The sequence below is a fragment of the Neoarius graeffei genome, chromosome 14, assembly GCF_027579695.1.
Source record: "Neoarius graeffei isolate fNeoGra1 chromosome 14, fNeoGra1.pri, whole genome shotgun sequence".
In the NCBI taxonomy this organism is placed as follows: domain Eukaryota; kingdom Metazoa; phylum Chordata; class Actinopteri; order Siluriformes; family Ariidae; genus Neoarius; species Neoarius graeffei.
Window position 1 is genome coordinate 66141252 of NC_083582.1, and position 27791 is coordinate 66169042.

The following is a 27791-nucleotide window of genomic DNA, read 5'->3' on the forward strand; positions in this document are numbered from 1 at the left end:
CCATGATGCTGTAATTGATGCAGTATGTGGTTTGGCATTGTCATGTTGGAAAATGCAAGGTCTTCCCTGAAAGAGACGTCGTCCGGATGGGAGCATATGTTGCTCTAGAACCTGGATATACCTTTCAGCATTGATGGTGTCTTTCCAGATGTGTAAGCTGCCCATGCCACACACACTAATGCAACCCCATACCATCAGAGATGCAGGCTTCTGAACTGAGCGCTGATAACAACTTGGGTCGTCCTTCTCCTCTTTAGTCCGAATGACACAGCGTCCCTGATTTCCATAAAGAACTTCAAATTTTGATTTGTCTGACCACAGAACAGTTTTCCACTTTGCCACAGTCCATTTTAAATGAGCCTTGGCCCAGAGAAGACGTCTGCGCTTCTGGATCATGTTTAGATACGGCTTCTTCTTTGAACTATAGAGTTTTAGCTGGCAACGGCGGATGGTACGGTGAATTGTGTTCACAGATAATGTTCTCTGGAAATATTCCTGAGCCCATTTTGTGATTTCCAATACAGAAGCATGCCTGTATGTCAGGGGTGTCAAACCTGATCCATAAAGGGCCTTGTGGCTGCAGGTTTTCATTCCAGCCATGCAGCAGCACACCTGACTTGGCTCATTCAATCAACTGAACTGTCTTCATACAGTCAAATACTTGCAGCCACACCCACCCTTGATTAAAGGGTGGGTGTGTCAGTTGATTGAATAAGCCAAATCAGGGTGCTGCTGCATGGCTGGAATGAAAACCTGCAGCCACACGGCCCTTTATGGATCAGGTTTGACACCCCTGCTGTATGTGATGCAGTGCCGTGTAAGGGCCCGAAGATCACGGGCACCCAGTATGCTTTTCCGGCCTTGACCCTTACGCGCAGAGATTCTTCCAGATTCTCTGAATCTTTTGATGATATTATGCACTGTAGATGATATCTTCAAACTCTTTGCAATTTTACACTGTCGAACTCCTTTCTGATATTGCTCCACTATTTGTCGGTGCAGAATTAGGGGGATTGGTGATCCTCTTCCCATCTTTACTTCTGAGAGCCGCTGCCACTCCAAGATGCTCTTTTTATACCCAGTCATGTTAATGATCTATTGCCAATTGACCTAATGAGTTGCAATTTGGTCCTCCAGCTGTTCCTTTTTTGTACCTTTAACTTTCCCAGCCTCTTATTGCCCCTGTCCCAACTTTTTTGAGATGTGTTGCTGTCATGAAATTTCAAATGAGCCAATATTTGGCATGAAATTTCAAAATGTCTCACTTTCGACATTTGATATGTTGTCTATGTTCTACTGTGAATACAATATCAGTTTTTGAGATTTGTAAATTATTGCATTCCGTTTTTATTTACAATTTGTACTTTGTCCCAACTTTTTTGGAATCGGGGTTGTACTTGGTTTGAAAAGACTATCATTTTAGTTTCACAACTATTTGATGAAAATGGTGAATTATTTACATATAGAGACTTAATGGGGAAGTTTTCTTTCCCTGTACCACCTAAGGAATATGCTAAAATCTTTGATGCTATCCCATCTGGTGTCAGGTTTCTACTTGATTCCTGTCCTAAAGGTCCTTCTCAGTCTCCTCCAGACCTGAATCCCTCTTCTCTTTGTATAGATGGTAATCTTTTTATTAGCAGTGAGTTTACTAACAAGAAAATTAGATCTATCCTGCTTAAACCTAGTATCTCCACCCCTGCGTGTGTTAGTTATTGGGATAATCGTTTTGAAAATATTGATTGGTCAAGATTTTGGTCACTTAGAAAACAATTTATGATCACAAACAAAGTTGCTGAAATTTCACTTAAGATTGTACATAAATGTTACCCTTGTAACTATAGGATGTCTAAGTTTTCCCCTAACATCTCTCCTGACAGCTCTTTCTGTTCCTCTCACCCTGAAACAATTGATCATTTATTTTGGAATTGTAATTACACTAAGGTCTTCTGGATTTTTTTTGCAGTCTTTATTAAACAACACATTGACAAGGACTTTACTTTAACCATTGATATCATGTATTTTGGTGCTCCACAGGACCCCAACACTGTAACAAACCGGGACTTTCTTATCAACTTGTTTCTTTTCTTGGCTAAATTCTTCATTCACAAATGTAAATTTCTAAAAAGAAAACCTTTATTTTTTGTCCTGTATGTATAATAATTCCTGAGATTTCACACCGATGACATCACTCCCAGTGTTTTCCCTCTGACCAGATGCACTGTAAAAAAAATATTTGTTGTTTTAACTTAAAAAAGTTAGTGCAAGGGCTGCCTTAAAATTTTGAGTTCACTGGAATTCACATAGTAAGTTAAATTGTTGTGAACTTACTATATTAATTTCAGTGAACTCAAAATTTTAAGGCAGCCCTTAAGGCAACCCTTGCACTAACTTTTTTAAGTTAAAACAACAAATCATTTTTTACAGTGTGTGCATTGTCAGTATGGTGAACAGGTTCAACATTAAAATTCTTTTGATTACCTTGCTTTTTTTTGTGGATGTGTCCATATAATATCAAGAACATTACAAGGTGGCACGAAGATACCTGTATGAAGTTTATCTTTTCATGTTGAAAATATTTTCACTCGTTCGCTTTACTCACTCGCGAATATGTTCACCACGCGAAGATAAACTTCATATCTTCGCACAAATGTGTAATATCCTCTATTTAACAAACCTGCTACACGGATCTCATGGCTTATACTTCAGACATGAAAACACTCCAGTTTCTGTATTTATTACCTGAAAAAAAAAGCTAGAAATTAATTTCCCCTAAAAACCTGTTTATTGAAGGTTGAACATGCACAGTTAAGAACATAGAACATATTTACAGACTGAAAACAGAAAAAGGTAGAAAACAATTTATTGACTGGCTTCCTTTCATCGGAGCATCACTGATTTGCAAAATCAGTTAATTTTTAACAACGTTTAAGAAAAGACGAACGTTTCTAGCTAATAAGGTCTGTGTATTTTGGCTATAAAAATGGCCGTTTGTAATGGAGGCCTTTTGAAAAGTAAAAACGAGAGGTTTACATCAAAGGAGTCTAGAGAGTAAGAGCTAGAAAGTTTTCTGTTCTTCACAGTAGCATGTTAAAGAGCACCAAATGTTTCACATTAGAAACACTAAAATGAACAAATTGATGCCAGTGGAAGGAAGGCAATGACTTTTCACCTGTAATAAATGACAATGCACTGTTTCTTACATGTTGCTTTCTTTCAAAGATAAGGCCTTGGATATTTAACACTGAACCACTAGCCTGTTGGCTCTTTATGACTCTACTAACATATACACCTAACTACACCGACTCTATTTTTATTACAAAGCTAAGACACTCTATCGATAACTTGTTCAAAGTACACACAGACACAGAGCCCCTCTTGAAAAATCCAGTCTCAAACCATTACACATCAGACAGGAAGTCACTGGTTAAAAGGCAACACAGGACGTCATCCAACCTGTATAATACAGACATTACAATCACTGACTATTCATCTCCATCACGTTATGAGTGCTACTTGTATGTAAAAGCGGAATAGGTTCTTAGGACAGAATAGATTATGGACTCTGCACATTCTAGAAAATGTTTCATGCTACACTATGGGCTGTGCAGTTTGGAAGTTGTAGAAAGGTTGTGAATAAAATGTCGCTTGCATGATATTATTGTTATATAATAAACCAGAAGCCAAGTGTGGATATTTGCATGTTTTCCTTCACTGGAAGCACCTCATGAGAGGGACGTGATGTTGGATTTGCCTCCAGGGGGCGCTACGATCCGCTGTGCCGTACGCCTGGGGATGTGGTCGTCCATCTGAGTCCCTTTATTAGACAGACAGAGACAGTTAAAGTACTATAGGCTTGTTTAAGACTTAATCAAAAGGCAAAGCTTACAGAACTTTCCAATTTATATTTATTAATGCTCCGGGTTCACAGTGATCACCTGACATGACTCGCATTCGTAGGCTGCATGAATCAGTCTGGGCAAGAAAGAAATCAGCCCCAGCATCACTCCTTTATACCATTCTGTGCATTTTTCTGTTTTGGTGGATTGGTTTTACCAAAGTCCAAGAGAATCTGCTTTATGATATTTGTTAAACAGGATATAATTTGGAGTGGTTGTCAACAATGAAACCTTATGTTTTGGTCTTTTTTATATTTGAAAGACAGGAGGAGCATAGCCCTGTTAGCCTGTTTATACCAGCCATTCCTGTTAAATAATATTTTGGTGGAAAACATCTCATGGAATTTGATAGTAAAAAAAAAAGGTCAAGTACATTTACAGCATTTGGCAGACTGCCCTTTTTTGCTGCTGTTTCCTTGACTGTTTACATCTGTTTACATTGTTTGCACATTACTGCCCTTTTTGCTGCTATGTCTGATCATTGCCTTATTTTGGTATTATACTGCCTATTTTGCACTACATTTACCTTTATTTTGTACTATACTGGGTGTTTGGTTTTTTTTTTTGCTTTGCTTTTATTTTGCACTATACTGCCTTTACTTTGTATTATTTCTTCCACTTATGCCGCTTTTCCACTACCAACGCGGCTGAGTTGAGCTGAGCCGTGCCGTGCTGAGTTGGGCTGAGTCGAGCTGAGTGGGGCTGTTGGAGTTGCATTTCGACTACAACTGCGCTGAACCGTGCTGGCTGGAAGTGGGTGGACACATTGGGTGGAGTTAGCGAAAGTGGGTGGACGTCAGGTGATGTCGTTGGGCGGCGCAAACAGTGACATCAGTGACCTTTTAAGCGGTAGTCTCACGACCAGGATAGTAAACAATAAACATGGAGGACATGGAGTCGTTAGTGCTGCTGGTCTTGGTGCTGTGGCTTGTTGTCACCGACAACGCCAACAGATACTGGCAAGAGCGTACAGATGAGGCGAGGCGCATAAGGCTTCAGAAATTCTTGTAATTCGTAATTCTTCTTCCGGGTTTACGGTGTTTACAGATCCCAGCGTGCTCGCGGGGCGTGTGTGGGCATGTGAGGACACTCCTCCTCACCAATCAGTGCACAGGGGAGTGTCTCCTCACGCCCCTAGCCTCACTCGGCTCGGTTTGGCTCGCTTCAGCCCCACTCCAAAACCGTGCGAGTTTTGGGGGCTGAGCAGGGCTGAAGCGAGCTGAGTTGTGCTGCTCTGAGGTAGTCGAAACGCGAGCCGTGTCGGGCTGAAGTGAGCTGAAGCGAGCTGAAGTGAGCTGAAAAAGGGTAGTGGAAAAGGGCCATTACACTACCGTTCAAAAGTTTGGGGTCACTTTGAAATGTCCTTATTTTTGAAAGAAAAGCACTGTTCTTTTCAATGAAGATCACTTTAAACTAATCAGAAATCCACTCTATACATTGCTAATGTCCCCTCCTTGAACTGCCACCTTATTGTGGTGGAGGGGTTTGTGTGCTTGAATGATCCTAGGAGCTATGTTGTCGGGGGCATTATGCCCCTGTCAGGGTTTCCCAAGGCAGACAGGTCCTAGGTGACAGGCCAGACTAAGAGCAGTTCACCAAAACCCCTATGGAGAAAAATCCGAGGACCGTGACGTCGCCCGGGATGACGCAGCCGGGGCCCCACCCTGGAGCCAGGCCCGGGGTTGGGGCTCGTATGCGAGCGCTTGGTGGCCGGGCCTTTGCCCATGGGGCCCGGCCGGGCTCAGCCCGAAGAGCTGACGTGGGCCCGACCTCCTGTGGGTTCACCACCCACAGAGGTAGCAGTAGGGGACTGGTGCAATGTGGATTGGGTGGCAGTCGAAGGCAGGGGCCTCGACGACCTGATCCCCGGACACAGCGGCTGGCTGTTGGGACATGGAATGTCACTTCGCTGGGGGGGAAAGAGCCTGAGCTTGTGCGGGAGGTTGAGAGGTACCGGCTAGAGATAGTCGGGCTCACCTCCACGCACAGCTTGGGCTCTGGAACCCAGCTCCTCGAGAGGGGCTGGACTCTCCACTTCTCTGGAGTCGCCCGTGGTGAGCGGCGGCGGGCTGGTGTGGGCTTGCTTATAGCTCCCCAGCTCAGCCGCCATGTGTTGGAGTTTACCCCAGTGAACGAGAGGGTCGCCTCGCTGCGCCTTCGGATTGGGGAGAGGGCTCTTGCTGTTGTTTGTGCCTATGGCCCAAATAGCAGTATAGAGTATCCGGCCTTCTTGGAGTCCCTGGGAGAGGTACTGAGGAGTGCTCAGACTGGGGACTCCATTGTGTTACTGGGGGACTTCAATGCTCACGTGGGAGATGACAGTGACACCTGGAGGGGCGTGGTTGGGAGGAACGGCCTCCCCGATCTGAACCCGAGTGGTGTTTTGTTATTGGACTTCTGTGCTAGTCATGGTTTGTCCATAACGAACACCATGTTCGAGCATAGGGGTGTCCATAAGTGCACGTGGCACCAGGACACCTTAGGTCGGAGGTCAATGATAGACCTTGTAGTCGTTTCATCTGATCTCCGGCCCTATGTCTTGGACACTCGGGTGAAGAGAGGGGCTGAGCTGTCAACTGATCACCACCTGGTGGTGAGTTGGATCCGCTGGCGGAGGAGGAAGCTGGACAGACCTGGCAGGCCCAAACGTATGGTGAGGGTCTGCTGGGAACGTCTGGCCGAGCACTCTGTCGGGGAGGTCTTTAACTCCCACCTCCGGGAGAGCTTTTCCCAGCTTCCGAGGGAGGCGGGGGACATTGAGTCTGAGTGGACCATGTTCTCTACCTCCATTGTGGACGCAGCTGTTCAGAGCTGTGGCCGCAAGGTCTCCGGTGCCTGTCGTGGCGGCAATCCCCGAACCCGGTGGTGGACACCAGAAGTAAGGGATGCCGTCAAGCTGAAGAAGGAGTCCTATCGGGCCATGTTAACCTCCAGGACTCCCGAGGCAGCTGACGGGTATCGGCAGGCCAGGCGTGCTGCAGCTCGGGCAGTTGCGGAGGCAAAAACTCGGAACTGGGAGGAGTTCGGGGAGGCCATGGAGAAGGACTATCGGTCGGCCTCGAAGAAATTCTGGCAAACCGTCCGGCGCCTCAGGAGGGGGAAGCAGTACTCTGCCAACACTGTTTACAGTGCGGGTGGGGAGCTGTTGACCTCGACTGGGGACATTGTCGGGCGGTGGAAGGAATACTTTGAGGATCTCCTCAATCCCACCGTCATGTCTTCCACTGAGGAGACTGAGGCTGATGACTCAGAGGTGGACTCGTCCATTACCCAAGCCGAAGTCACTGAGGTGGTTTGCAAGCTCCTCGGTGGCAAGGCACCGGGGGTGGATGAGATCCGCCCTGAGTATCTCAAGTCTCTGGATGTTGTGGGGCTGTCTTGGTTGACACGCCTCTGCAACATCGCGTGGCGGTCAGGGACAGTGCCTCTGGAGTGGCAGACTGGGGTGGTGGTCCCTCTTTTTAAGAAAGGGGACCGGAGAGTGTGCCCCAATTATAGGGGAATCACACTTCTCAGCCTCCCAGGGAAGGTTTACTCCAGGGTACTGGAGAGGAGAATTCGACCAATAGTCGAACCTCGGATCCAGGAGGAACAATGCGGTTTTCGTCCTGGTCGCGGAACACTGGACCAGCTCTATACCCTTCATAGGGTGCTCGAGGGTTCATGGGAGTTTGCCCAACCAGTCCACATGTGCTTTGTGGATCTGGAGAAGGCATTCGACCGTGTCCCCCGTAGTATTCTGTGGGGGGTGCTTCGGGAGTATGGGGTTCGGGGCTCTTTGCTAAGGGCTGTCCGGTCCCTGTACGAACGGAGCAGGAGTCTGGTTCGCATTGCCGGCAGTAAGTCAGACCTGTTCCCAGTGCATGTTGGACTCCGGCAGGGCTGCCCTTTGTCACCGGTTCTGTTCATAATTTTTATGGACAGAATTTCTAGGCGCAGCCAGGGGCCAGAAGGAATCCTGTTTGGGAACCACAGGATTTCATCTCTGCTTTTTGCGGATGATGTTGTCCTGTTGGCTTCTTCAAACCAGGACCTTCAGCATGCACTGGGGCGGTTTGCAGTCGAGTGTGAAGCGGCTGGGATGAGAATCAGCACCTCCAAGTCCGAGGCCATGGTTCTCGACCGGAAAAGGGTGGCTTGCCCTCTCCAGGTTGGTGGAGAAGTTCTGCCTCAAGTGGAGGAGTTTAAGTATCTTGGGATCTTGTTCACGAGTGAGGGAAGGATGGAGCGTGAGATCGACAGGCGGATCGGTGCAGCCTCCGCAGTGATGCGGTCGCTTTACCGGTCCGTTGTGGTGAAGAAGGAGCTGAGCCAAAAGGCGAAGCTCTCAATTTACCGGTCGATCTACGTTCCGACTCTCACCTATGGTCATGAGCTTTGGGTAATGACCGAAAGGACAAGATCGCGGATACAAGCGGCCGAAATGAGTTTCCTTCGCAGGGTGGCTGGGCGCTCCCTTAGAGATAGGGTGAGAAGCACAGTCACTCGGGAGGAGCTCGGAGTAGAGCCGCTGCTGCTCCACATCGAGAGGAATCAGCTGAGGTAGCTCGGGCATCTTTTTCGGATGCCTCCTGGACGCCTCCCTGGGGAGGTGTTCCAGGCATGTCCCCCCGGGAGGAGGCCCCGGGGAAGACCCAGGACACGCTGGAGGGACTATGTCTCTCGGCTGGCCTGGGAACGCCTCGGTGTTCTTCCCGAGGAGCTGGCCGAGGTGTCTGGGGAAAGGGAAGTTTGGGCTTCCCTGCTTAGACTGCTGCCTCCGCGACCCGGTCCCGGATAAAGCGGAAGAAGACGAGACGAGACATTGCTAATGTGGTAAATGACTATTCTAGCTGCAAATGTCTGGTTTTTGGTGCAATATCTCCATAGGTGTATAGAGGCCCATTTCCAGCAACTCTCACTCCAGTGTTCTAATGGTACAATGTGTTTGCTCATTGCCTCAGAAGGCTAATGGATGATTAGAAAACCCTTGTACAATCATGTTAGCACAGCTGAAAACAGTTGAGCTCTTTAGAGAAGCTATAAAACTGTAGCCTGGGCCTGCCCATCCTAAGCGTGACGCAACACGAGGGCCTGTTGCGAGCTTAGTCTGGCCAGGCAAGCTATCTACAGCTCTTCCAAGCTCCCGAAAAATCGGGAACCAATCAACTTTGAGCATCTCCAACGGCCCTGGGTAGAGGCGTGTTCAAGGCAGTGACGTAGTAGAACTGCGACCGGAAGCCATAGATTGTTTACAGAATCTATGCCGGAAGTGCTTCATTCACGCTTCCGCATCTATTATGCATAGATGCTGTATTGAAAGCATTCAACGGGAAGTTCTCATTGAAAACGGAGCAAAGAGCAGCCCTGGAGGTATTTATTGAAAGGAAGGACGTTTTCGCCTTGCTCCCGACCGGCTTCGGTAAGAGTTTAATCTACCAGTTAGCCCCGTCGCGTCGCATACGTCAGAGGAAAGAGTGATGTGATTGGTTTAAGCTTCGTCACAGCCTTTTCTGGCTTCGACCAATAGCAAACTGAGGCATTTCAGGGAGGCGGGTCAACCACGGGCTCTGGGAAACGGTTGGGCTTAATATCTTGGCCAGACCAATAGCTTGTAGAGCTTTGTCGCGTTAGCCAGACTAATAAAACTGACCTTCCTTTGAGCAGATTGAGTTTCTGGAGCATCACATTTGTGGGGTCGATTAAATGCTCAAAATGGCCAGAAAAATGTCTTGACTATATTTTCTATTCATTTTACAACTTATGGTGGTAAATAAAAGTGTGACTTTTCATGGAAAACACAAAATTGTCTGGATGACCCCAAACTTTTGAACAGTAGCGTATGTATTTATTTGTAATTGGCGTTCATGGTGGACAGCAAACTAAGAATTTCATTGTGCAAGAGGACATGTCCTTACTATGGACAGATGACAATAAACACTTTGAACTCTTATCCAGAGCCACTTACATTTCTCTCATTTATACAACCGAGCAGGTCTCATGTTTTCAAAACCTTAAAATCACTTTTCCAGCTCAGTCCAAACCAGTCAAAGTCCCTCTCATGTCAGAATCTGGTCTTCCTAGGCAGTCTCCTGTCCCAGTACTAACTAAGGGCCTCTGCATGCTCTTGCGACAAGGCTTTCGCAGATAGCTTTTCGCAGACAGTTGTAATTTATCGTTGAGCGGGGAGTAATAGGTGTGTGTGATGTTATTCACCGCCACAACGCAAGAGGGCGCGAAGTCGCGAAATCACTAGGAGTAGTTGGTGGGTGTGGTTAGTGGAGTGTTTATCCTCCGGTTACTTATAATGACTAGAACTGGAGTCGTATAGATGTACGTACTTCCTCACTTCCTCGGTCAACCGCTCTTCGTGCTGCTCCATCTTCGCTCGTGTTTTGAAAAATGGCGGTAGTGAAAACAAAACAAACCGGGAAAGTAGGGAAGCGGAAGTGGGTGTACAGCGGATGTAGAGTGGACCAATCAGAGCCCTCTTGTCTGCGACACTGTCTGCGAGGCTTCTGCGGTGGTCACAATTTTTGGGAGGTGCGCGCAGAGTGTCTGCGAAGGGGGGGGCTACGCAGACGCCATCTGCAAGGACTGCGTTGTCAGCATAAATTGGCCTTAACTCTTTAAGGCTACATATGGGTGCGGTGCTGCTCTTCATTTTGATAACCCTTGGCCTTTTGCCTATACAGTTAGGGTTACAGTGGGGGGCTGGTCCTCTGGTAACCGCGAGAGTTTGATTTCCCCACTTGCATCTGTATTCCAGCATACTTTGCCAGAAGGTAGTAGGTACCATTTTTATGACTGTCTTTAGTATGATCTGACCGCAAGTAGAACTCGTTATCTCCCAGTCGAGAGGTGGACACACTAACCACGAGGCCAACTCGTGATATAGTCCAAACCAGTGGCAAACCATTACTATTAGAGCTGGGACTTTGGCTCAGCCAGACACCAAAAAAAACAACAGGGCAATGGATTTTGCAAGGGATTAGCGGCAGGCTGCCAGGTCGCTCCGTTGTGTGTAGTTGTCGATGTTGATTTTAAAAGTAACTCAGTAAATGACACTGGGAAACGAATACTTAAGTCTGAGTGAAAAAATACTGTAGCGAGCGTGCAGCATGGAAGAAGAGTCTGGAGACAGAAATCTTACTTTCTTAGTCATTAGCCTGTGCTACTTGCTCTCAATAGGACTGGCTTGACCGCTTTATTAGCATTCGCTAATACTACTGATGAACACTACACCGGCTGGAAGGTGACTTCACTGCTGTGCTAATGGCGCTGACTCGCACTTTAGCTCACATTGGCCTTTGAGAAGGCCTAGGGTGATACTTTTTTGGCCCCTCCCCCAATCTAAATCAAAATCTGATTGGTTAAGTCATCCGTCACTTCCTATATAAACATACACTGCTATGGCCTTCTGTCTCAGCAGTGAAGTCCTAACCAATGAAAGAGCAGCTCTAAACTCTTCTCAGCCTAGACACAACAAACAAAAAAAATCTCAACTCTTTTTTTTTTTAATGTTTTTAGGATAGTAACCCTTTCATTTCTGAAACAAATTTGATAGAAAATGAGGCAAAATTAAAATTAGAAGAGAATAATTATAATGAAATTATGAAAGTAATTAAATATAACGGCGGCATGGTGGTGTAGTGGTTAGCGCTGTCGCCTCACAGCAAGAAGGTCCTGGGTTCGAGCCCCGTGGCCGGCGAGGGCCTTTCTGTGTGGAGTTTGCATGTTCTCCCCGTATCCGCGTGGGTTTCCTCCGGGTGCTCCGGTTTCCCCCACAGTCCAAAGACATGCAGGTTAGGTTAACTGGTGACTCTAAATTGAGCGTAGGTGTGAATGTGAGTGTGAATGGTTGTCTGTGTCTATGTGTCAGCCCTGTGATGACCTGGCGACTTGTCCAGGGTGTACCCCGCCTTTCGCCCGTAGTCAGCTGGGATAGGCTCCAGCTTGCCTGCGACCCTGTAGAACAGGATAAAGCGGCTAGAGATAATGAGATGAGAATGAGATTTGAAACGCTGATATGTTCGGGCCTTCTCTGAAGGCCTAGAAGGCCCTGAAGGTTCCCCTCTGGTCTAAACATCCTTTTTGCAGTGTTGAGATTTCTTCATATTTATGTACAAAATCAGTTAAACAGAAGAAAATCCCACTGCAGAATAATTACAAAAACGCAAAGAATATTAGCCAGTGGTTACCAGACAGGCTGAATCCTGATTGGTGCAGGTTTCTAGCTGGCCCCACCAAACTCTTCCCTGAACAGGATGATCCTCTGTTGGTGGGAGTCGGTGGTACAGACTTGGTCATGCTGATTACATCATGGACAGGACCATCGTAATTACCTCGAGGAACACCACGAGCTTCTGCCATCTGCAGCACATTTAAAATCATTACAACACGCATGTCACATTTAAAAATCAGTTAAAAATTAGTCATTGTTTTGTTTTTTTTCTAGGCATTTTCACTAAAGGCAAGGTCCATGAGAAAGCAATATTTGGTTTTACTTTTGAAAAGGACAGCTAGCGCCAAACTATGTCTCAGAGTCTTGTACCCTGCTCCGGGCTTTGATCCTCTTGTACACATAGTCTGGAAAGGCTTTCCTGGGGACAAAGCGACCTGAACCCTCCAGCACATCCAACTTGCCATCCTCAAGAACAATACTGCCTTGGCTGATGACAACCATGGGAAAGCCCTTGCACTCCATGCCCTCAAAGATATTTATCTCTATATTCTGCAGAAAAAAAAAAAAATACAAAGGATGATGGTAAATAAAGGAAATGAAAAAAAAATGGCAGGCCTATTTACAATGAGGTGACAGGATTTGGAGTCATCACTGGTCCGTGGCCCATAATCTTTATATGGGCCATTGATGATTTACCAGATTGTGAGTTCTGGCTGAGAAGATTTTGGTCTCTTTGGTATTCCAGATGACAAGATCAGCATCAGAGCCCACTGCGATTCTGCCCTTGCGAGGATACAGGTTGAAAATCTTGGCTGCATTTGTGCTGGTCACTGCCACAAACTCATTCTCATCCATTTTACCTGTTACCTGGAGATCAGAAAACATCATGTCATTTGTAAAAAAAAAACAAACAAATAGTATTAACACTGTATTTACATGTATATTAAAAACACAAAGTATGATTTCTCTATTATGAAAGCGCACGATACAAGTATATAAGCGGCACAAGATCAGCATCAGAACATTTCTCTTACAACAGATATAACTCATAACGGGCATAAAACAACATTGTTATATGACATCAATGCTAATATGCGAGTAACGAGATCGTCAATGACGGCGTAGCTCACTCCGGCCTCGTCTAGTCCAGAAGGAATGATCTAAAGTGGGCCACCTTGCACAATAAATGTTGCAAGCTATATATAGAAGCTATTTACACCCTAGGAATACCGACCTATTTGCCAGAAAGAATCCAAAATGGCGAGAAGTTGACTGAGAAGAAGCGATGTTTGTTGAACTTCTCATTAAGGCTTAATTAGTTCACTATAAAGGAACAGTCCACCGTACTTCCATAATGAAATATGTTCTTCTCTGAATTGAGATGAGCTGATCCGTACCTCTCCGAGCTTTGCGCGACCTCCCAGTCAGTCAGATGCGCTGTTACTCCTGTTAGCAATGTAGCTAGGCTCAGCATGGCCAATGGTATTTTTTGGGGCTGTAGTTAGATGCGACCAAACTCTTCCACGTTTTTCCTGTTTACATAGGTTTATATGACCAGTGATATGAAACAAGTTCAGTTACACAAACTGAAACGTGGCGATTTTCTATGCTATGGAAAGTCCGCACTATAATGATAGGCATACTAACATCTTCTGCGCGCTTCGACAGCGCATTGATACCTTCACTCCTCTTCGGGCACGGCCAGGCCGGCGAATGCCCTGGTCCGTCCGCCCTGTCTAAAAAAAATGGTACAACTCGAGCCCCATGGTAAAACTGGGACTTTGTCATTTTTTCAGCCTAAGGCCCATGGTAAAACTGGGACTTTGTCATTTTTCCGCATGAGGCCCATGGTAAAACCACACTTCCAGGAGGGGCTGCCATCTGCCTCCCAAGCCGGCCGAGAGCGCTCGTCGTCGGGCATGGTCCGTCCGCCCTGTCTAAAAAAAATGGTACAACTCCGAGTGAAGGTATCAATGCGCTGCCGAAGCGCGCAGAAGGTGTTAGTACGCCTGTCATTATAGTGCGGACTTTCCATAGCATAGAAAATCGCCACGTTTCAATTTGTGTAACTGAACTTTGTTTCATGTCACTGGTCATATAAACCTATGTAAACAGGAAAAACGTGGAAGAGTTTGGTCGCATCTAACTACAGCCCCAAAAAATACCATTGGCCATACTGAGCCTAGCTACATTGCTAACAGGAGTAACAGCGCGTCTGACTGACTGGGAGGTTGCACAAAGCTCGGAGAGGTACGGATCAGCTCGTCTCAATTCAGAGAAGAACATATTTCATTATGGAAGTACGGTGGACTGTTCCTTTAACTTCATTAATAATTGTAATGAAGCAAATCTGGGTAGAAGTTATATGCACCCTAGGTACCCCTACCTTCATGCTAGAAAGAATCAAAATTGGTGAAGAATTGAGGGAGAAGAAGCGATTTATGTGGAAACTGCTCGTTAGAGCTTAATTACTCCATATCATATTAATTGCAATTATGCAAATTTGGGTCGAAGCCACATCCGCCCCAGGCAGACCTACCATCCTGCCAAAAAGAATAAAAATCCATGAAGAACTGAGAGAGAAGAAGCGATTTTCATGAAATGTGGACGACGCTGAACGGACCACACACGATGACATAAACTCATCGCCTGTCGGCTGGATGAGCTAATAAGCGAGACAACAAGAAAAAGAAGGAAAGAGAAAGTCACATACTACAGCCTTGTCCCAAATGATGCTCATTCGTTCCTCGATGCCGTTGGTCCCTTCAGGAATGAGTGTAAAGTTGTCTTTCCCTACAGCTTTCTGAGCTGTGGAGAATGTGCAGTGAGCGCTGGCTGTCACCTGAAGATCTCCACTGTAATACAGATTGGCAAAATATTAAATAGATACTTGCATTTCATTCATATAAATCAGCAACTATAGTTACATTTAGGAGACGTGATTAATGCATTATTGCTGCAGTTGACACATTCTTTAATTTGTACCCCCTGTTTCTCCCAAACTGGTCTGGTCATTTGCTAATTCCTACCCATTAGCTATCACATGACAGCTACCAACTGGGGAGGGTGAAGGCTAAAACATGCTCATGCTACACTATATGGCCAAAAGTATATGGACACCTGAGCTTCACACCCGTATTTGGTTCTTCCCCAAACTGTTGCCAAAACTTTAGAAACACACAATTGCATTGTCTTTGTATGCTATAATACACAAAGATTAAGATTTCCCTTCACTGGAACCTGTTTCAGCATGACAATGCCCCTCTGTACAAAGTGAGGTTTATAAAGACATGGTTTACCAAGCTTGGTGTGGAAGAACTCGAGTGGCCTGCATAAAGCGCTTACCTCAACCCCATTGAACACCTTTGGGATGAACTGGAATGCTGACTGGTATCAGGACCCAACTTTATTAATACTATTCTGGCTGAATGGACACAAATCCCCGCAGCTATGCTCCGTAATCAAGTGGAAATCCTTCCCAAAGAGTAAAGTGTATTACAAGACTAACAAGATTAACTGTGAGCTACTGCTCGCTTATGTATCCCCCCACTCTCACTTATATCAGAATGCAAGCAATCGAAGGAATAGGACACTTATTATGAATGTTGACTTCAACAAATAATTAACCTTGAAACAAGGAAGTAAAGAGCCGTGTCTCTCCCCAGGGATTTCAAATAGCATCCTGGTAAACTGTCATTTTGAAATAGCATTTTGCTTCTTGAAATAGCATCAAAATCCATCCTATATGTTTCGCAAATACATTCAGTCGGTAAACAGGAAGTCGATGTGGGACAGACCTGAAAACGGTATACACGGTATAGAACCCCAAGCTGAAGCTCGGTACCAAATACCAAGCAGTTGTGATTTGTACTTGCTGAGAAAAGTGTTACGAAAATTTTGTAAATCCACTGCATATGTTTCGTAAATACATTCAGTCGGTAAACAGGAAGTTGATGTGCGACAGACCCGAAAACGGTGTACATAGTACTGTATAGACCCCCAAGCTGAAGTTTGGTACCAAGTGGCTATGATTTGTGGTTGCTGAGAAAAAGGGTGTTTTGGACGGACGGAGATACGGTTGGATGGACAGACAGAGGTTTAAAAAAAACAACAACAGCATTTACCCCCCCCAGAGCAGGGGTATAAAAATATGGAATGCAGCATTCAACAAGCACATATAGGGTGTGACTGGGCAGGTGCCCAGATACTTTTGGCTATAAATTATACATCACAGGGCAGCTGAAGAGGAAACTGGTATCTATACTGTTGCGCCTACACAAACTCAAAAGATACCTATGATTGGTTAGTATTTCTCTGATCGGCAATGGAGACGGTAATGCCATCCCTACCACTCAGAGAACACAGCCAATTTTACTCTTTTGTTGAACTACTCTCGAGTAGCTCCGTTGAGTGACCTACCAGGAGAGCATGGAATTGAGGTAGTCTGGGGTTCCCACATCTGGATTAAGAGGTGGTGACATGACAAAGGCGGCAGCTTTGGCCCAGTTTTTGCTCCAATAGTGTGATCCATCCGTTCCAAGACTAGCTGCAATTGGCTCTCCATAAACAACCATGCCTAGTGAATCAAGAGCAAGTGAATTAATCAGTGTTCCTGCATGACTTCATGAGGCTTCACTCTCTCCAAGATATCTCATGACTCTGGGATTTTGTACCCTTTTTCCTGGCCTTGGCAATGATATCAGCAGCGGCTTTACTCATCACCTTGGTGATATAGACAGGGCAGTTGGCCTGTTTAGCAATGGTGATGGCTCGATACACAGCCTCCGTCTCCACCTAGTGAATAGAAAACACCCACAATGAGCAATTCAGCATGTGCTACAGAAATAAACTATTTCATAATTATGTCTCTGGGGTGGCACGGTGGTGTAGTGGTTAGCGCTGTCACCTCACAGCAAGAAGGTCCGGGGTTTGAGCCCAGCGACCGACAAGGGACTTTCTGTGCGGAGTTTGCATGTTCTCCCCGTGTCCGCGTGGGTTTCCTCCGGGTGCTCCGGTTTCCCCCACAGTCCAAAGACATGCAGGTTAGGATAATTGATGGCTCTAAATTGACCGTAGGTGTGAATGTGAGTGTGAATCATTGTTTGTTTCTATGTGTCAGCTCTGTGATGACCTGGCGACTTGTCCAGGGTGTACCCCGCCTCTCACCCGTAGTCAGCTGGGATAGGCTCCAGCTTGCCTGCGACCCTGCACAGGATAAGCGGTTATGGATAATGGATGGATAATTATATCTCCTGACCCACTTTAAATTCTGATAATGTTTTTTTTTTCAACATGACCAAGTTGGCAGAATTTGCCAAATGAAAGTGAGAGAAATGTATTGCAGAGATTATGTTTGTTTCAGTTCACCCTTATTATGACGAGATGAAACTAGAACTGTGAGTAAACTCACTGTAGCATACCCCCGCTCACGAGCCTGTCATCGTATATTGTCATATGTAAGGGAATAAGTTGAATTATCTCCCCTTTGAAACATCGGATCGGGATTATTTTCCTTCATGCACATCTTCAGGCGGTATACTGCAACTGTGTAAAGTTTCATTAAAATCCATCAAACCATTTAGGAGGAGTTGTGCTTGCAAGACACATGGACAGATGGATGGACGGACGGACAGACAGACGGCTGGACAGGGTGAAACAGGAAGTTTGCAGGGGGTATTAAAAAAAGCATTAAAACGATTGGTCTTTGTAAATACTGGATGAGTAAAATGTCATTTTATATGACATCTACGTCTTTACACCATCAATACACCATCTGTATTGCTCTTCGTTGTAAGCAGATGTTACAGCGGTGTTTGGGTGCAATGAAGAAATGACGTAGATGAACGGGACATCCACTGCGAAACAGAAAATGAGGTGTAACCAAAAACACTTGAAATGCACGTACCTCCTCTGGATGGCTTAGCACATGTCCCTCGGGGCCTGTGATCCCCAGATCCAACAACCTCTTCTGCTCCTAGGATCACCAAAAAAAAAAAAAAGAAGAAGAAAAAAAAAACAAACACCAAACACATCTCTTTTAGAAAATATGCAGTATGTAAGGACGCCTTACTTGAGCTTCATGCCATCACATTTTCCACATGATCTGGTCATTACCTCTTCAATAATGTCTCCGTTCTCAGCATGTACTTGAGCGATTGCCCCCAAATCTCTCAGAATGGAGAATATCTCATACATCTACAGTAAAGGCAGAGCTCACATTTAAATAGTTACATCACATTCACTTTAACAGTCAGGGCATATATAATACACATGTGGGTGAATGACTCCTCATGACACGTCACATTAGTATAGAGAGCGTGCACGTGACGTCACGAGATATTTGTTTATCCGCCATTTTGGACGGCAAGGTCGCGCATAGAACTTAGACGAACCCGTTCTAATTATCAAGTGTGTGGGAGTAGATCTTTCGAGAATGGTTATATCTTGTTCAGCATTTGGTTGTACCAATAGACAGGGCCAAAAGGAGGGCCTGTCATTTTATAGATTCCCCGCAGACGAGGAGAGACGCGCAAAATGGGTGTCCGCTGTGCGAAGAGAAAACTGGTACCCCAGTTCTACCAGCCGAATTTGTAGTCCTGTCCTTCCCCACACCAAGTGGCGCATTGGGGGCAGCGCCGATCTCCGTTTCACAGCCCTCGGCCTCTCGCCTATTACATAGCTAGGGTTACAGTGGGGGGCTAGTCCTCTGGTAACCACGAGAGTTTGACTCCCCACTCACATCTGTACTGCAGCATGCCTTGCCAGATGGTACCATTTTTATGATGGTCTTTGGTATGACCCGACCGTGAATAGAACTCACGATCTCCCGATTGAGAGGCGGACACGCTACCACTAGGCCACTAGCCGGTCGAATTTGTAGTGAACACTTCATATCAGGTAGGTGTAATCTTCTAATTCAATACTCCTAGTACATCTGTTAAGTTGATTTTCGGATTGAATGATAACTGCATACTTAGAAACTAGACAGTCTCTAACGTTTAAAATGGCTATGCCTAGCCCTACTACCCTGGCCTAGTCTATGACAATGTTTTATCTTTTTGGCTCATATATGCCTTTGAAAGGCCAATCCATAGTAAGGATGGCGAAAACTAAAAAAAATCTTGACCGACCACCGAGCCTCATTAGCCAGTTAAAGTCGGTTAACCTATGAGTTTAAACAGGGATGCAAACGGCGGATGCGCCTTTATCACGGCTGAATCGTGCAGATCCGATTTTTTTTTTAGGGGGGGCATTGGAGTGTTTACTGTTTTTCAGACAAAAACATACATATTTACAACCCTGTCATTATCTGCAACTGAGTTTAGATTTCGAACATTCTTACGATAAAACGTCCTGCATGGTCTCTTTATGATAAACGTCTTAATGCCACTTACCCGTGAGGTTATCAAGTAGACATTCTTCTTTGGAACCTTCCAGAGGTGTAGCTGAGATACGCATCCCGCAACAAAATATTTATAAGCTTCCAGGCTCTTGTAAGCTTTGAGGGCTTTGCCAGTGTAACACGATTAACGAGAAAATTGTAAATGTCGTGGTAGGCCAGATCGGGCAAATCGCCGGCACCGCAGCTCCGAATTTCCCTGAACAAGGATTGCGGCAAGTTGTACAGATCTGCAATCCCCAACCTGGAACACTTTTCCACGTAACGCTGCCTCACGTCACCTTCAAGATGCTGAACAAACTTAGACAAGTAATCGCGCGATGTAGATGGGGTATTTTCAGAATTTTCTTGGGGATTACTCCCTGGATCCATTACGCTCGCGCAAGGTAAACAATCCTGAAGCCGTCCAATATGGCGGAGTAGGCGGAGTAAACACGGACGGGTCACGTGACTGCACATCCTCTATAGACTATTATACTTGCCTGTGAATCTGAGCTTTGATACCTGTCCTTATAAGCCATGAAAACCAGGAAGGAGTTAACACCTAAAACACACAGATAACTACACACGTTATATATTGAAGATAAGATTTAATATGGACAGTCACTGGGTTAATTAACAATTATTCCACGAAAACGAATCGTACATGAGCTGATAGCCGACTGCGCTGAGTTAGCTTTTAGCCATGTACGACGAGATTGAGTGGAATAACTGTTTTATTCTATCCACATTCAATGGATTTTGAGAAACGGAGCATTTTTATTTTTAGCAAACTCGATAAATAAAAACGTTATACAAAACGTCCGACAAAATACTTTCCGCTTTGTCGGACTTCTTAAAAACCTATCGATGGCTGCACGAATTGACTTTAGTGTTGTTGTTTTTTTGTAGAAAGTGCCATCTTCCTGTCATGCCAAGGTATAGAATAGCTTTAGATTAGTGCTGTCAAGCGATTAAAATATTTAATCGCGATTAATGTCGCGACTGTCATAGTTAACTCGCGATTAATCGCAATTTAATCGCACATTTTTGTCACATGAAAAAACATTGTAATTATCTTATCAGCATAAAAACGTGAATGGGCTTGCTTTGTATTGCAAAGCATAACACGTCTTGACACAGCCACTGCAAAGTGAAACCTAAGCCGAACACCGGGGCTGGCAAAAGAACCATGAGTGAAGTGATCTACTGCTTGAGTTAGTCTACAACTCAGAGAGACAGGTTACACAGTGATGGTAGGCTTGACATGCTTGATTATAATATAAAGTACACTATTATATTAACTTTAAGTTGTTCGTTGATAAATATTGCATTGAATCTGATCTTTACTGTTTCAGCTCACTTAACACATTTTGTACTTTTACACTTTCTGCCTGTTGATGCGTCGCGCTGTCCAATCAGAGGCGGCCAAATTTGCATATTACAGGAAGGATTTCTGGGATAGCATTGAGTTTACAGTTCAGAGGGATCTGGCTTCTTTAGACGCTGTCTTCTTAAAACTGAATAAATATTTAAAAAGAGCCAAATGAGCCAGTCTTTTGAACGGCTCTTTTCAAAGAACGGATCACAAAGACGCGGATCCCATCAAAGAGCCATAAATCCCATCTCTACTAGCGCGCCCTGCCCGCGCTGGTTCTTTGGGGGAGGAGGGCAGAGGACTCTGGCTGTGCGGGGCGTGGCATTACAGTCTAGCTGCTAGCGGTTTTCTAAGCAAAGTCTCTGTTCCAAGTTCCTGGCAGTTTCAAAAGTTTATGAAAAACCTACATCATGTCACAGAGTGTTAATCTCGCGATAAAAAAATTATCGCCGTTAAAATTGAGTCAAGTTAACGCGACATTTTTGACAGCACTACTTTAGATATTTATTTAATTCTTCCTTGGACATTTCAGTTCTGTAATTTTCAAACTTCTTTGAGTTTTTGAATCAGGCTAAAAAGTTCAACAAATTTTAATGCTTAAAAATGAAGAATGTAAACAAACCGGCGAAATGGCAGGAGCAATTTGTGAAAAATGCTATAATAATAATTCTTGAAAAAAAATGATACATTCTTACGTTCATCAAATACTTTTATTCCATATTTTGTTGCTTTTTTTGTATTTTTGGGGGTTTTGTTTTCGATTAGAGTTTTTATTTCGTCCTCGGTTGGTTCAGCGAAACGCTTTGCCATTTTGTTTTTCTCTACTCACGGTATATGAGCTGATAGCCTAGTAATAGAGTAGCCAATCAGAGCATGTGATTGCTCGTATCCATTGAATGTGGATAGCATAATTCCTATTAGACAAGTAGTTAAAAGTCTAAAGTCCTTCCCGCACCGTATGGCGCATTAGGCAGCGCTGATCTCCGTTTCTGTAGCCCTCGGCCTCTCGCCTATTACATAGCTAGGGTTACAGTGAGGGGCTGGTCCTCTGGTAACCATGAGAGTTTGACTGCCTACTCACATCTCTATTGCAGCGTGCCTTGCCAGATGGCAGTAGGTACCATTTTTTTTTAATGATGGTCTTTGGTATGACCCGACCGCAAGTAGAACTTGCGATTTCCCGATCGAGAGGCAGACACACTAACCACAAGGCCAACTCGCGGTAGTTAAAAGAAAGCCTACAAATTATAATATACTGAGGAAACTTGCAAACTGACCCATGAATTGTTTCCCATAACATGATCTCCAGCAGAATGATCAATCTTAAAACAAATCTCCAGAAGAGTAGATATACAGAGATCATAGCAATGTTGCAATATTCTAACTCATGATGGTGTACAGTCCTGATTGGGACATGCATTGTGATACTGAATATAAAAACAGTTACCTTTATCTTTGACCAGAGTTTCAAGCTCCTCAAACATTCCCTCATGCCAGCGGGTGATGTCCATGTGTAGTGAGTAATCACAGCATGATCGCTTATCTGCTGTATCCCTCCATTGGTCATAAGCGGTCAGCAAACTGATGCCGGGCTCAGGAACAACATGGTCGACTATAGAGAGAAAGACAGAAAATATATCTGACACTGTGGCAGCGTTGTGGTGCAGTGGTTAGCACTGTCACCTCACAGCAAGGTTCTGGGTCCGAGCCTGCTGGTTGACTGGGGCCTTTCTGTTGAGTTTGCATATTCTACCTGTTTCTGCATGGATTTCCTCCTACAGTCCATGTGGATTAGGTCAACTAGATACTCTAAATTGCCCATAGGTGTGAACGTGAGTGTGAATGGCTGTCTGTCTCTTTGTGTTAGCCTGTGATAGATTGGCAACCTGCCCAGGGTGTACCCCACCTCCCTCCTGATGTCAGCTAGGATTGGCTCCAGCCCACCTGTGACCCACAATGGATAATCAGTCTAGAAAATGAATGAATGAATGGTGTGCACTAACATTATGCACTCATACACCATTATTGAAATGAAATGCTTTGCTTTACTTTCATTCTACACAAAGTGATGACATTTTGTGGAAGCCATGACCGAAAGGTTAGAGAAGCAACTATAGGACCAAAAAGTCAACGGTTTGATTCCCTGGACCAGCAGGAATGACTGAAGTGCCCTTAAAACAAGGCACCTATCTGCTCTCCGGGTGCTGCAGCACATGAGTGTGTGTGCTCATATCCCCAGATGGGTTAAATGCAGAAATGAGAGAGAATTTCACTGTGCTCTAACGTCATCTTCTTTCAGCTGCTCCTATTAGAGTTTGCCACAGCGGATCTGCTCCGCATATTTGATTTGGCATAGGTTTTACACCGGATGCCCTTCTTGACACAACCCTCCCCAATCTATCCAGGCTTGTCTTATACGGTACAACCCCAGTGTCTGGGTATTTTATCCAAAATTGATGTCTTTGACATGTGGAGGAAACCCACATAGACACAGGGAGAACATGCAAACTCCACACAGAAAGGTCCCCACTGGCAGTGAGATTTGAACCTAGAACCTTCTTGCTTTGAGGCAACAGTGCTCACCACCGTGCTGCCACTGTGCTCTAATGTACATGTGACAAATTAAATAAAGCTAAATGGGTTTTCCTGCTGGACGGCACGGTGGTGTAGTGGTTAGCACTGTCGCCTCACAGCAAGAAAGTCCTGGGTTCAAGCCCAGTGGCCGACAAGGGCCTTTCTGTGTGGAGTTTGCATGTTCTCCCCGTGTCTGCGTGGGTTTCCTCTGGTGCCCCTTTTCCACCAGGGCTAGTTCGGGGCCAGTGCTTAGTTTGGAACCGGGTTTTCTGTTTCCACTGACAAAGAACTGGCTCTGGAGCCAGAAAAACCAGTTCCAGGCTAGCACCAACTCTCTGCTGGGCCAGAGGAAAGACCCGCTTACGTCAGCGGGGGGGGAGTTGTTAAGACCAACAACAATAACAAGATCGCCATTTTTAAGCGCCGAGAAGCAGCAGCTGTACAAATGCGAAGTCATGCATTATTATTATTGTTGTTGCTGCTGCTGCTTCTTCCGCGTTGTTTTTGCTTCGATATTCGCGCCAAGGTTTATGCAAACGTAGCGACGTAACTGACGTATACAGCGACGTAACTGACGTATACAGCGACGTAATGACGTGGCTTCGCTTAGCACCGCGAGCTATGGAAAAGCAAACTGGTTCTCAGCTGGCTCGCAAGTTGAACGAGTTGTGAACCAGCACCAGCACTGGCCCCGAACCAGCCCTGGAACTGATTTGGTGGAAAAGGGGTATGGGTGCTCCGGTTTCCCCCACAGTCCAAAGACATGCAGGTTAGGTTAACTGGTGACTCTAAATTGCCCGTAGGCGTGAGTGTGAATGGTTGTGTGTCTTTATGTGTCAGCCCTGCAATGACCTGGCGACTTGTCCAGGGTGTACCCCGTCTCTCACCCATAGTCAGCTGGGATAGGCTCCAGCTTGCCTGCGACCCTGTACAGGATAAGCGGCTACAGATAATGGATGGATGGATGGATGGATGGATGGATGGATGGATGGGTTTTCCTGCCAAGAAAAGTCTACAAAGATAGATAGATAGATAGATAGATAGATAGATATAGAAAGGACATCTGATTGATAAGAAACTATGCGAACATTGAGTATTGTGTCTGTATTATAGAAGAGCAATTAAAGTTAAACTAGTTTGTAGTACAGACCATAAAGACTTTAATCTTTCAATGTCTCTCTTCTTCCAGAGGCACACTTTTATACTTCCTGAAACCAAACTACAAATGGGGTCGATTTGAGCGTTTGTGGCAGGAGAGGACGAGAAAAGGATTACACTTTGTGACAGCACTGTGGCCTTGATTCTCATGATTTTAATTAGAAAGGGCAAGCCTTCACACTGACACGTACACACTGACACAGCTCCTGTTCCAGTAACCGGTCACATCCTCCTTATTCTTATTGCTCAGTAAATAACTTTCACCTGCTTAACAAATGCCTTCAAATCAAATTCAAATCTAATCTCTTCTTTAAACCCATCATTCATTTCCCTTTCTCTTCCTTTTACACTGCATTTGCATCACCCATTTCTTCAGACATGACTATTTTGCCTTGTACAAGTTCCTGTCTCTCTTTTTCTCTCTAACCATCCTGATCTTCACTGTCGCTGATATTCAAGTCCATGTATTGTAGTTCAGTGCCGTTTCTTGTCTACACCTTTTTTTTTTTTAAATAATGTAGCATTTAATTGTTAGCTAATACTCTTCTACACACTTTACTATATTATTCATACAGCTTTAACCTACTGATCATGGTGGTGCCTCCTGCCAGGGCAGCGCATGTGCCATGGTAAAAGTCATCAGCGGGCATCATTCCCAAGTGGGGTGTCAGAAAGCTGGTGTTCACATCGATGCCCCCTGGGATGACAATGTGCCCATAGGCATCTACAGTCTTCACCCCACTGGGCACGACGAGGTTCTCCCCAAGTTGCCTGAATGACACAGGAAAAAAGATTTGCATTTACAGTTACAGCATTTTAATGACACGCTTGTTCAAAGTGACTGTAGTGTTAGTGTTGATCAAAAAATGGTAGTACAAATGGGGCCATATTTTAGGACTGAACGATTACATCACCATTTTAATTACTGACAAGTGTCTGCAAGAATAAACGCATATGTTAACTCATTTTTTTATGGAATCAACTGCCAGCCTGCGTTGTGAACACACAACATGTTTTGAGATTTAAAAAGCAGGCTACATATTTTATTAGATGTGTATAATCAGAAGGCAAAGTCTGACTTTAATTATATTTCATTAGTATTTTGTACTATTGTTAATATTCTACTTGTAAATTTATATGATTTATTTGTTATTATACTGCTAGACTGCTATGCTATATAGCATAGCTATGCTATAATTAAGCACTAAATAAATAAATTGAACTAAAAAACTAAGGGCATAGTCAAGAAATAATTTCAAGCTAAAACTCTAAGAGAGTTGGTACAGCAGCAGTACAAGTAGAGTGGTTTTTTTTTAATCAGAGCTGATTTATGCACTTAATGAAGATTAAAAGATTAAAAGAACAATGACAAATCACCAGCTTTTATTTATGATGTTAAAATTGTGTGGCTGAATTCCCTTAACTTAGCGAAATGACATTAACTATACAACCTGACAAAGACTGAAGATACACTTGAGCACATGCATAACAGTATAATTATTCCTTTGTAATAAATAATAATAATAATAATAATAATAATCTCATCTCATTATCTCTAGCCGCTTTATCCTGTTCTACAGGGTCGCAGGCAAGCTGGAGCCTATCCCAGCTGACTACGGGCGAAAGGCGGGGTACACCCTGGACAAGTCGCCAGGTCATCACAGGGCTGACACATAGACACAGACAACCATTCACACCTACGGTCAATTTAGAGTCACCAGTTAACCTAACCTGCATGTCTTTGGACTGTGGGGGAAACCGGAGCACCCGGAGGAAACCCACACAGACACGGGGAGAACATGCAAACTCCGCACAGAAAGGCCCTTGCCGGCCCCGGGGCTCGAACCCAGGACCTTCTTGCTGTGAGGCGACAGCGCTAACCACTACACCACCGTGCCGCCAATAATACTACTACTACTACTACTAATAATAATAATAATAAGTTATTATATGCCTATAAACTATATGGTTCATCAATTATTGAAGTGTGGTAAACTACAATTTTAGAAAAAGTGAAGAACTGAAATTTTAAGGAAATGAAATGAAGAGAAGAGTGTTTACTTTATTTGCTGTAGGTTACAACGTTTGGGACAATTAACATGGTTATGAGTTTGTTTCACTTAGTTTTTTATTTCCAGTTTCAAAAAAAGGGTAAAGGTAATTATATATTTATAATTTCACAAATTCACATAGAGAAATTAGAACTTGAAAATGACAAGTAGCTTTTGAGACACTCACTTTAACACTTCTAGACACAATGCTTTTAAATTATATTATATACACTACCGTTCAAAAGTTTGGGGCCACCCAGATAATTTTGTGTTTTCCATGAAAAGTCACACTTTTATTTACCACCGTAAGTTGTAAAATGAATAGAAAATATAGTCAAGACATTTTTCTGGCCATTTTGAGCATTTAATCGACCCCACAAATGTGATGCTCCAGAAACTCAGGCTACATCCACACGACAACGGCAACGAGATTTTTTTTTTTTTAAATATCGCATCCACATGGGCAACGGATCAGTAAAATATCAGGTTCATATGGCAACGCAACGCTTGCTGAAAACGATGCAATACACATGCCACACCACTACGTGCGCTGTAAGACGGTCCCATCGGAGACACCAGAACAATAGAAGTAGACGCATGCGCATAACTGCACACAGTGACTATCCCTGTCACACGCACACACTTTCTCACTCCCTATCCTATGGATATAGTCCTTTTAAATCATGTGCTCGTTTTTTGAATGGAGACGCGGAAAGAGGAATGAACGGGGGTAGATGGAAGCTGGTACGCCAACATTCTGATATCCTCCAGAATTCTTTAATGGTCCGGAATAAACATCTGAAGAGGTGAGATCGCTCCTTTTTTTTTTCCCTATTTTTGCTGGCGGGATTGACTCTGCCCTAAGGGCTATTCTCTCACTCTCTCTCTCTCTCTCTCTCTCTCACTTTGCACCATTACACAATAAATATTCACAGTGAAAATATTTTGTATGGGCGGCACGGTGGTGTAGTGGTTAGCGCTGTCGCCTCACAGCAAGAAGGTCCTGGGTTCGAGCCCCATGGCCGGCGAGGGCCTTTCTGTGCGGAGTTTGCATGTTCTCCCCGTGTCCGCGTGGGTTTCCTCCGGGTGCTCCGGTTTCCCCCACAGTCCAAAGACATGCAGGTTAGGTTAACTGGTGACTCTAAATTGAGCGTAGGTGTGAATGTGAGTGTGAATGGTTGTCTGTGTC

The 27791-nt window shown here is 44.6% G+C and overlaps 1 protein-coding gene across 3 annotated transcripts in view; it reads right to left on the reverse strand.

The window, feature by feature from the left end:
* Positions 1-3725: 3725 nt before the first annotated feature.
* The window catches only part of dpysl4 (dihydropyrimidinase like 4), a 33343-nt gene continuing 9277 nt past the window's right edge, over positions 3726-27791 (reverse strand). For all 3 annotated transcript variants that reach the window (XM_060939047.1, XM_060939046.1, XM_060939048.1), the window contains exons 3-14: positions 25138-25322; positions 22267-22431; positions 19945-20006; positions 18178-18258; positions 17969-18037; positions 16737-16857; positions 16483-16639; positions 14777-14918; positions 12760-12930; positions 12433-12612; positions 12080-12251; positions 3726-3817 (exon numbers count right to left, since the gene is read on the reverse strand). In XM_060939047.1, coding sequence (XP_060795030.1) covers positions 3726-3817; positions 12080-12251; positions 12433-12612; positions 12760-12930; positions 14777-14918; positions 16483-16639; positions 16737-16857; positions 17969-18037; positions 18178-18258; positions 19945-20006; positions 22267-22431; positions 25138-25322 — 1597 coding nt within the window. The remainder of the gene's footprint in view (positions 3818-12079; positions 12252-12432; positions 12613-12759; positions 12931-14776; positions 14919-16482; positions 16640-16736; positions 16858-17968; positions 18038-18177; positions 18259-19944; positions 20007-22266; positions 22432-25137; positions 25323-27791) is intronic.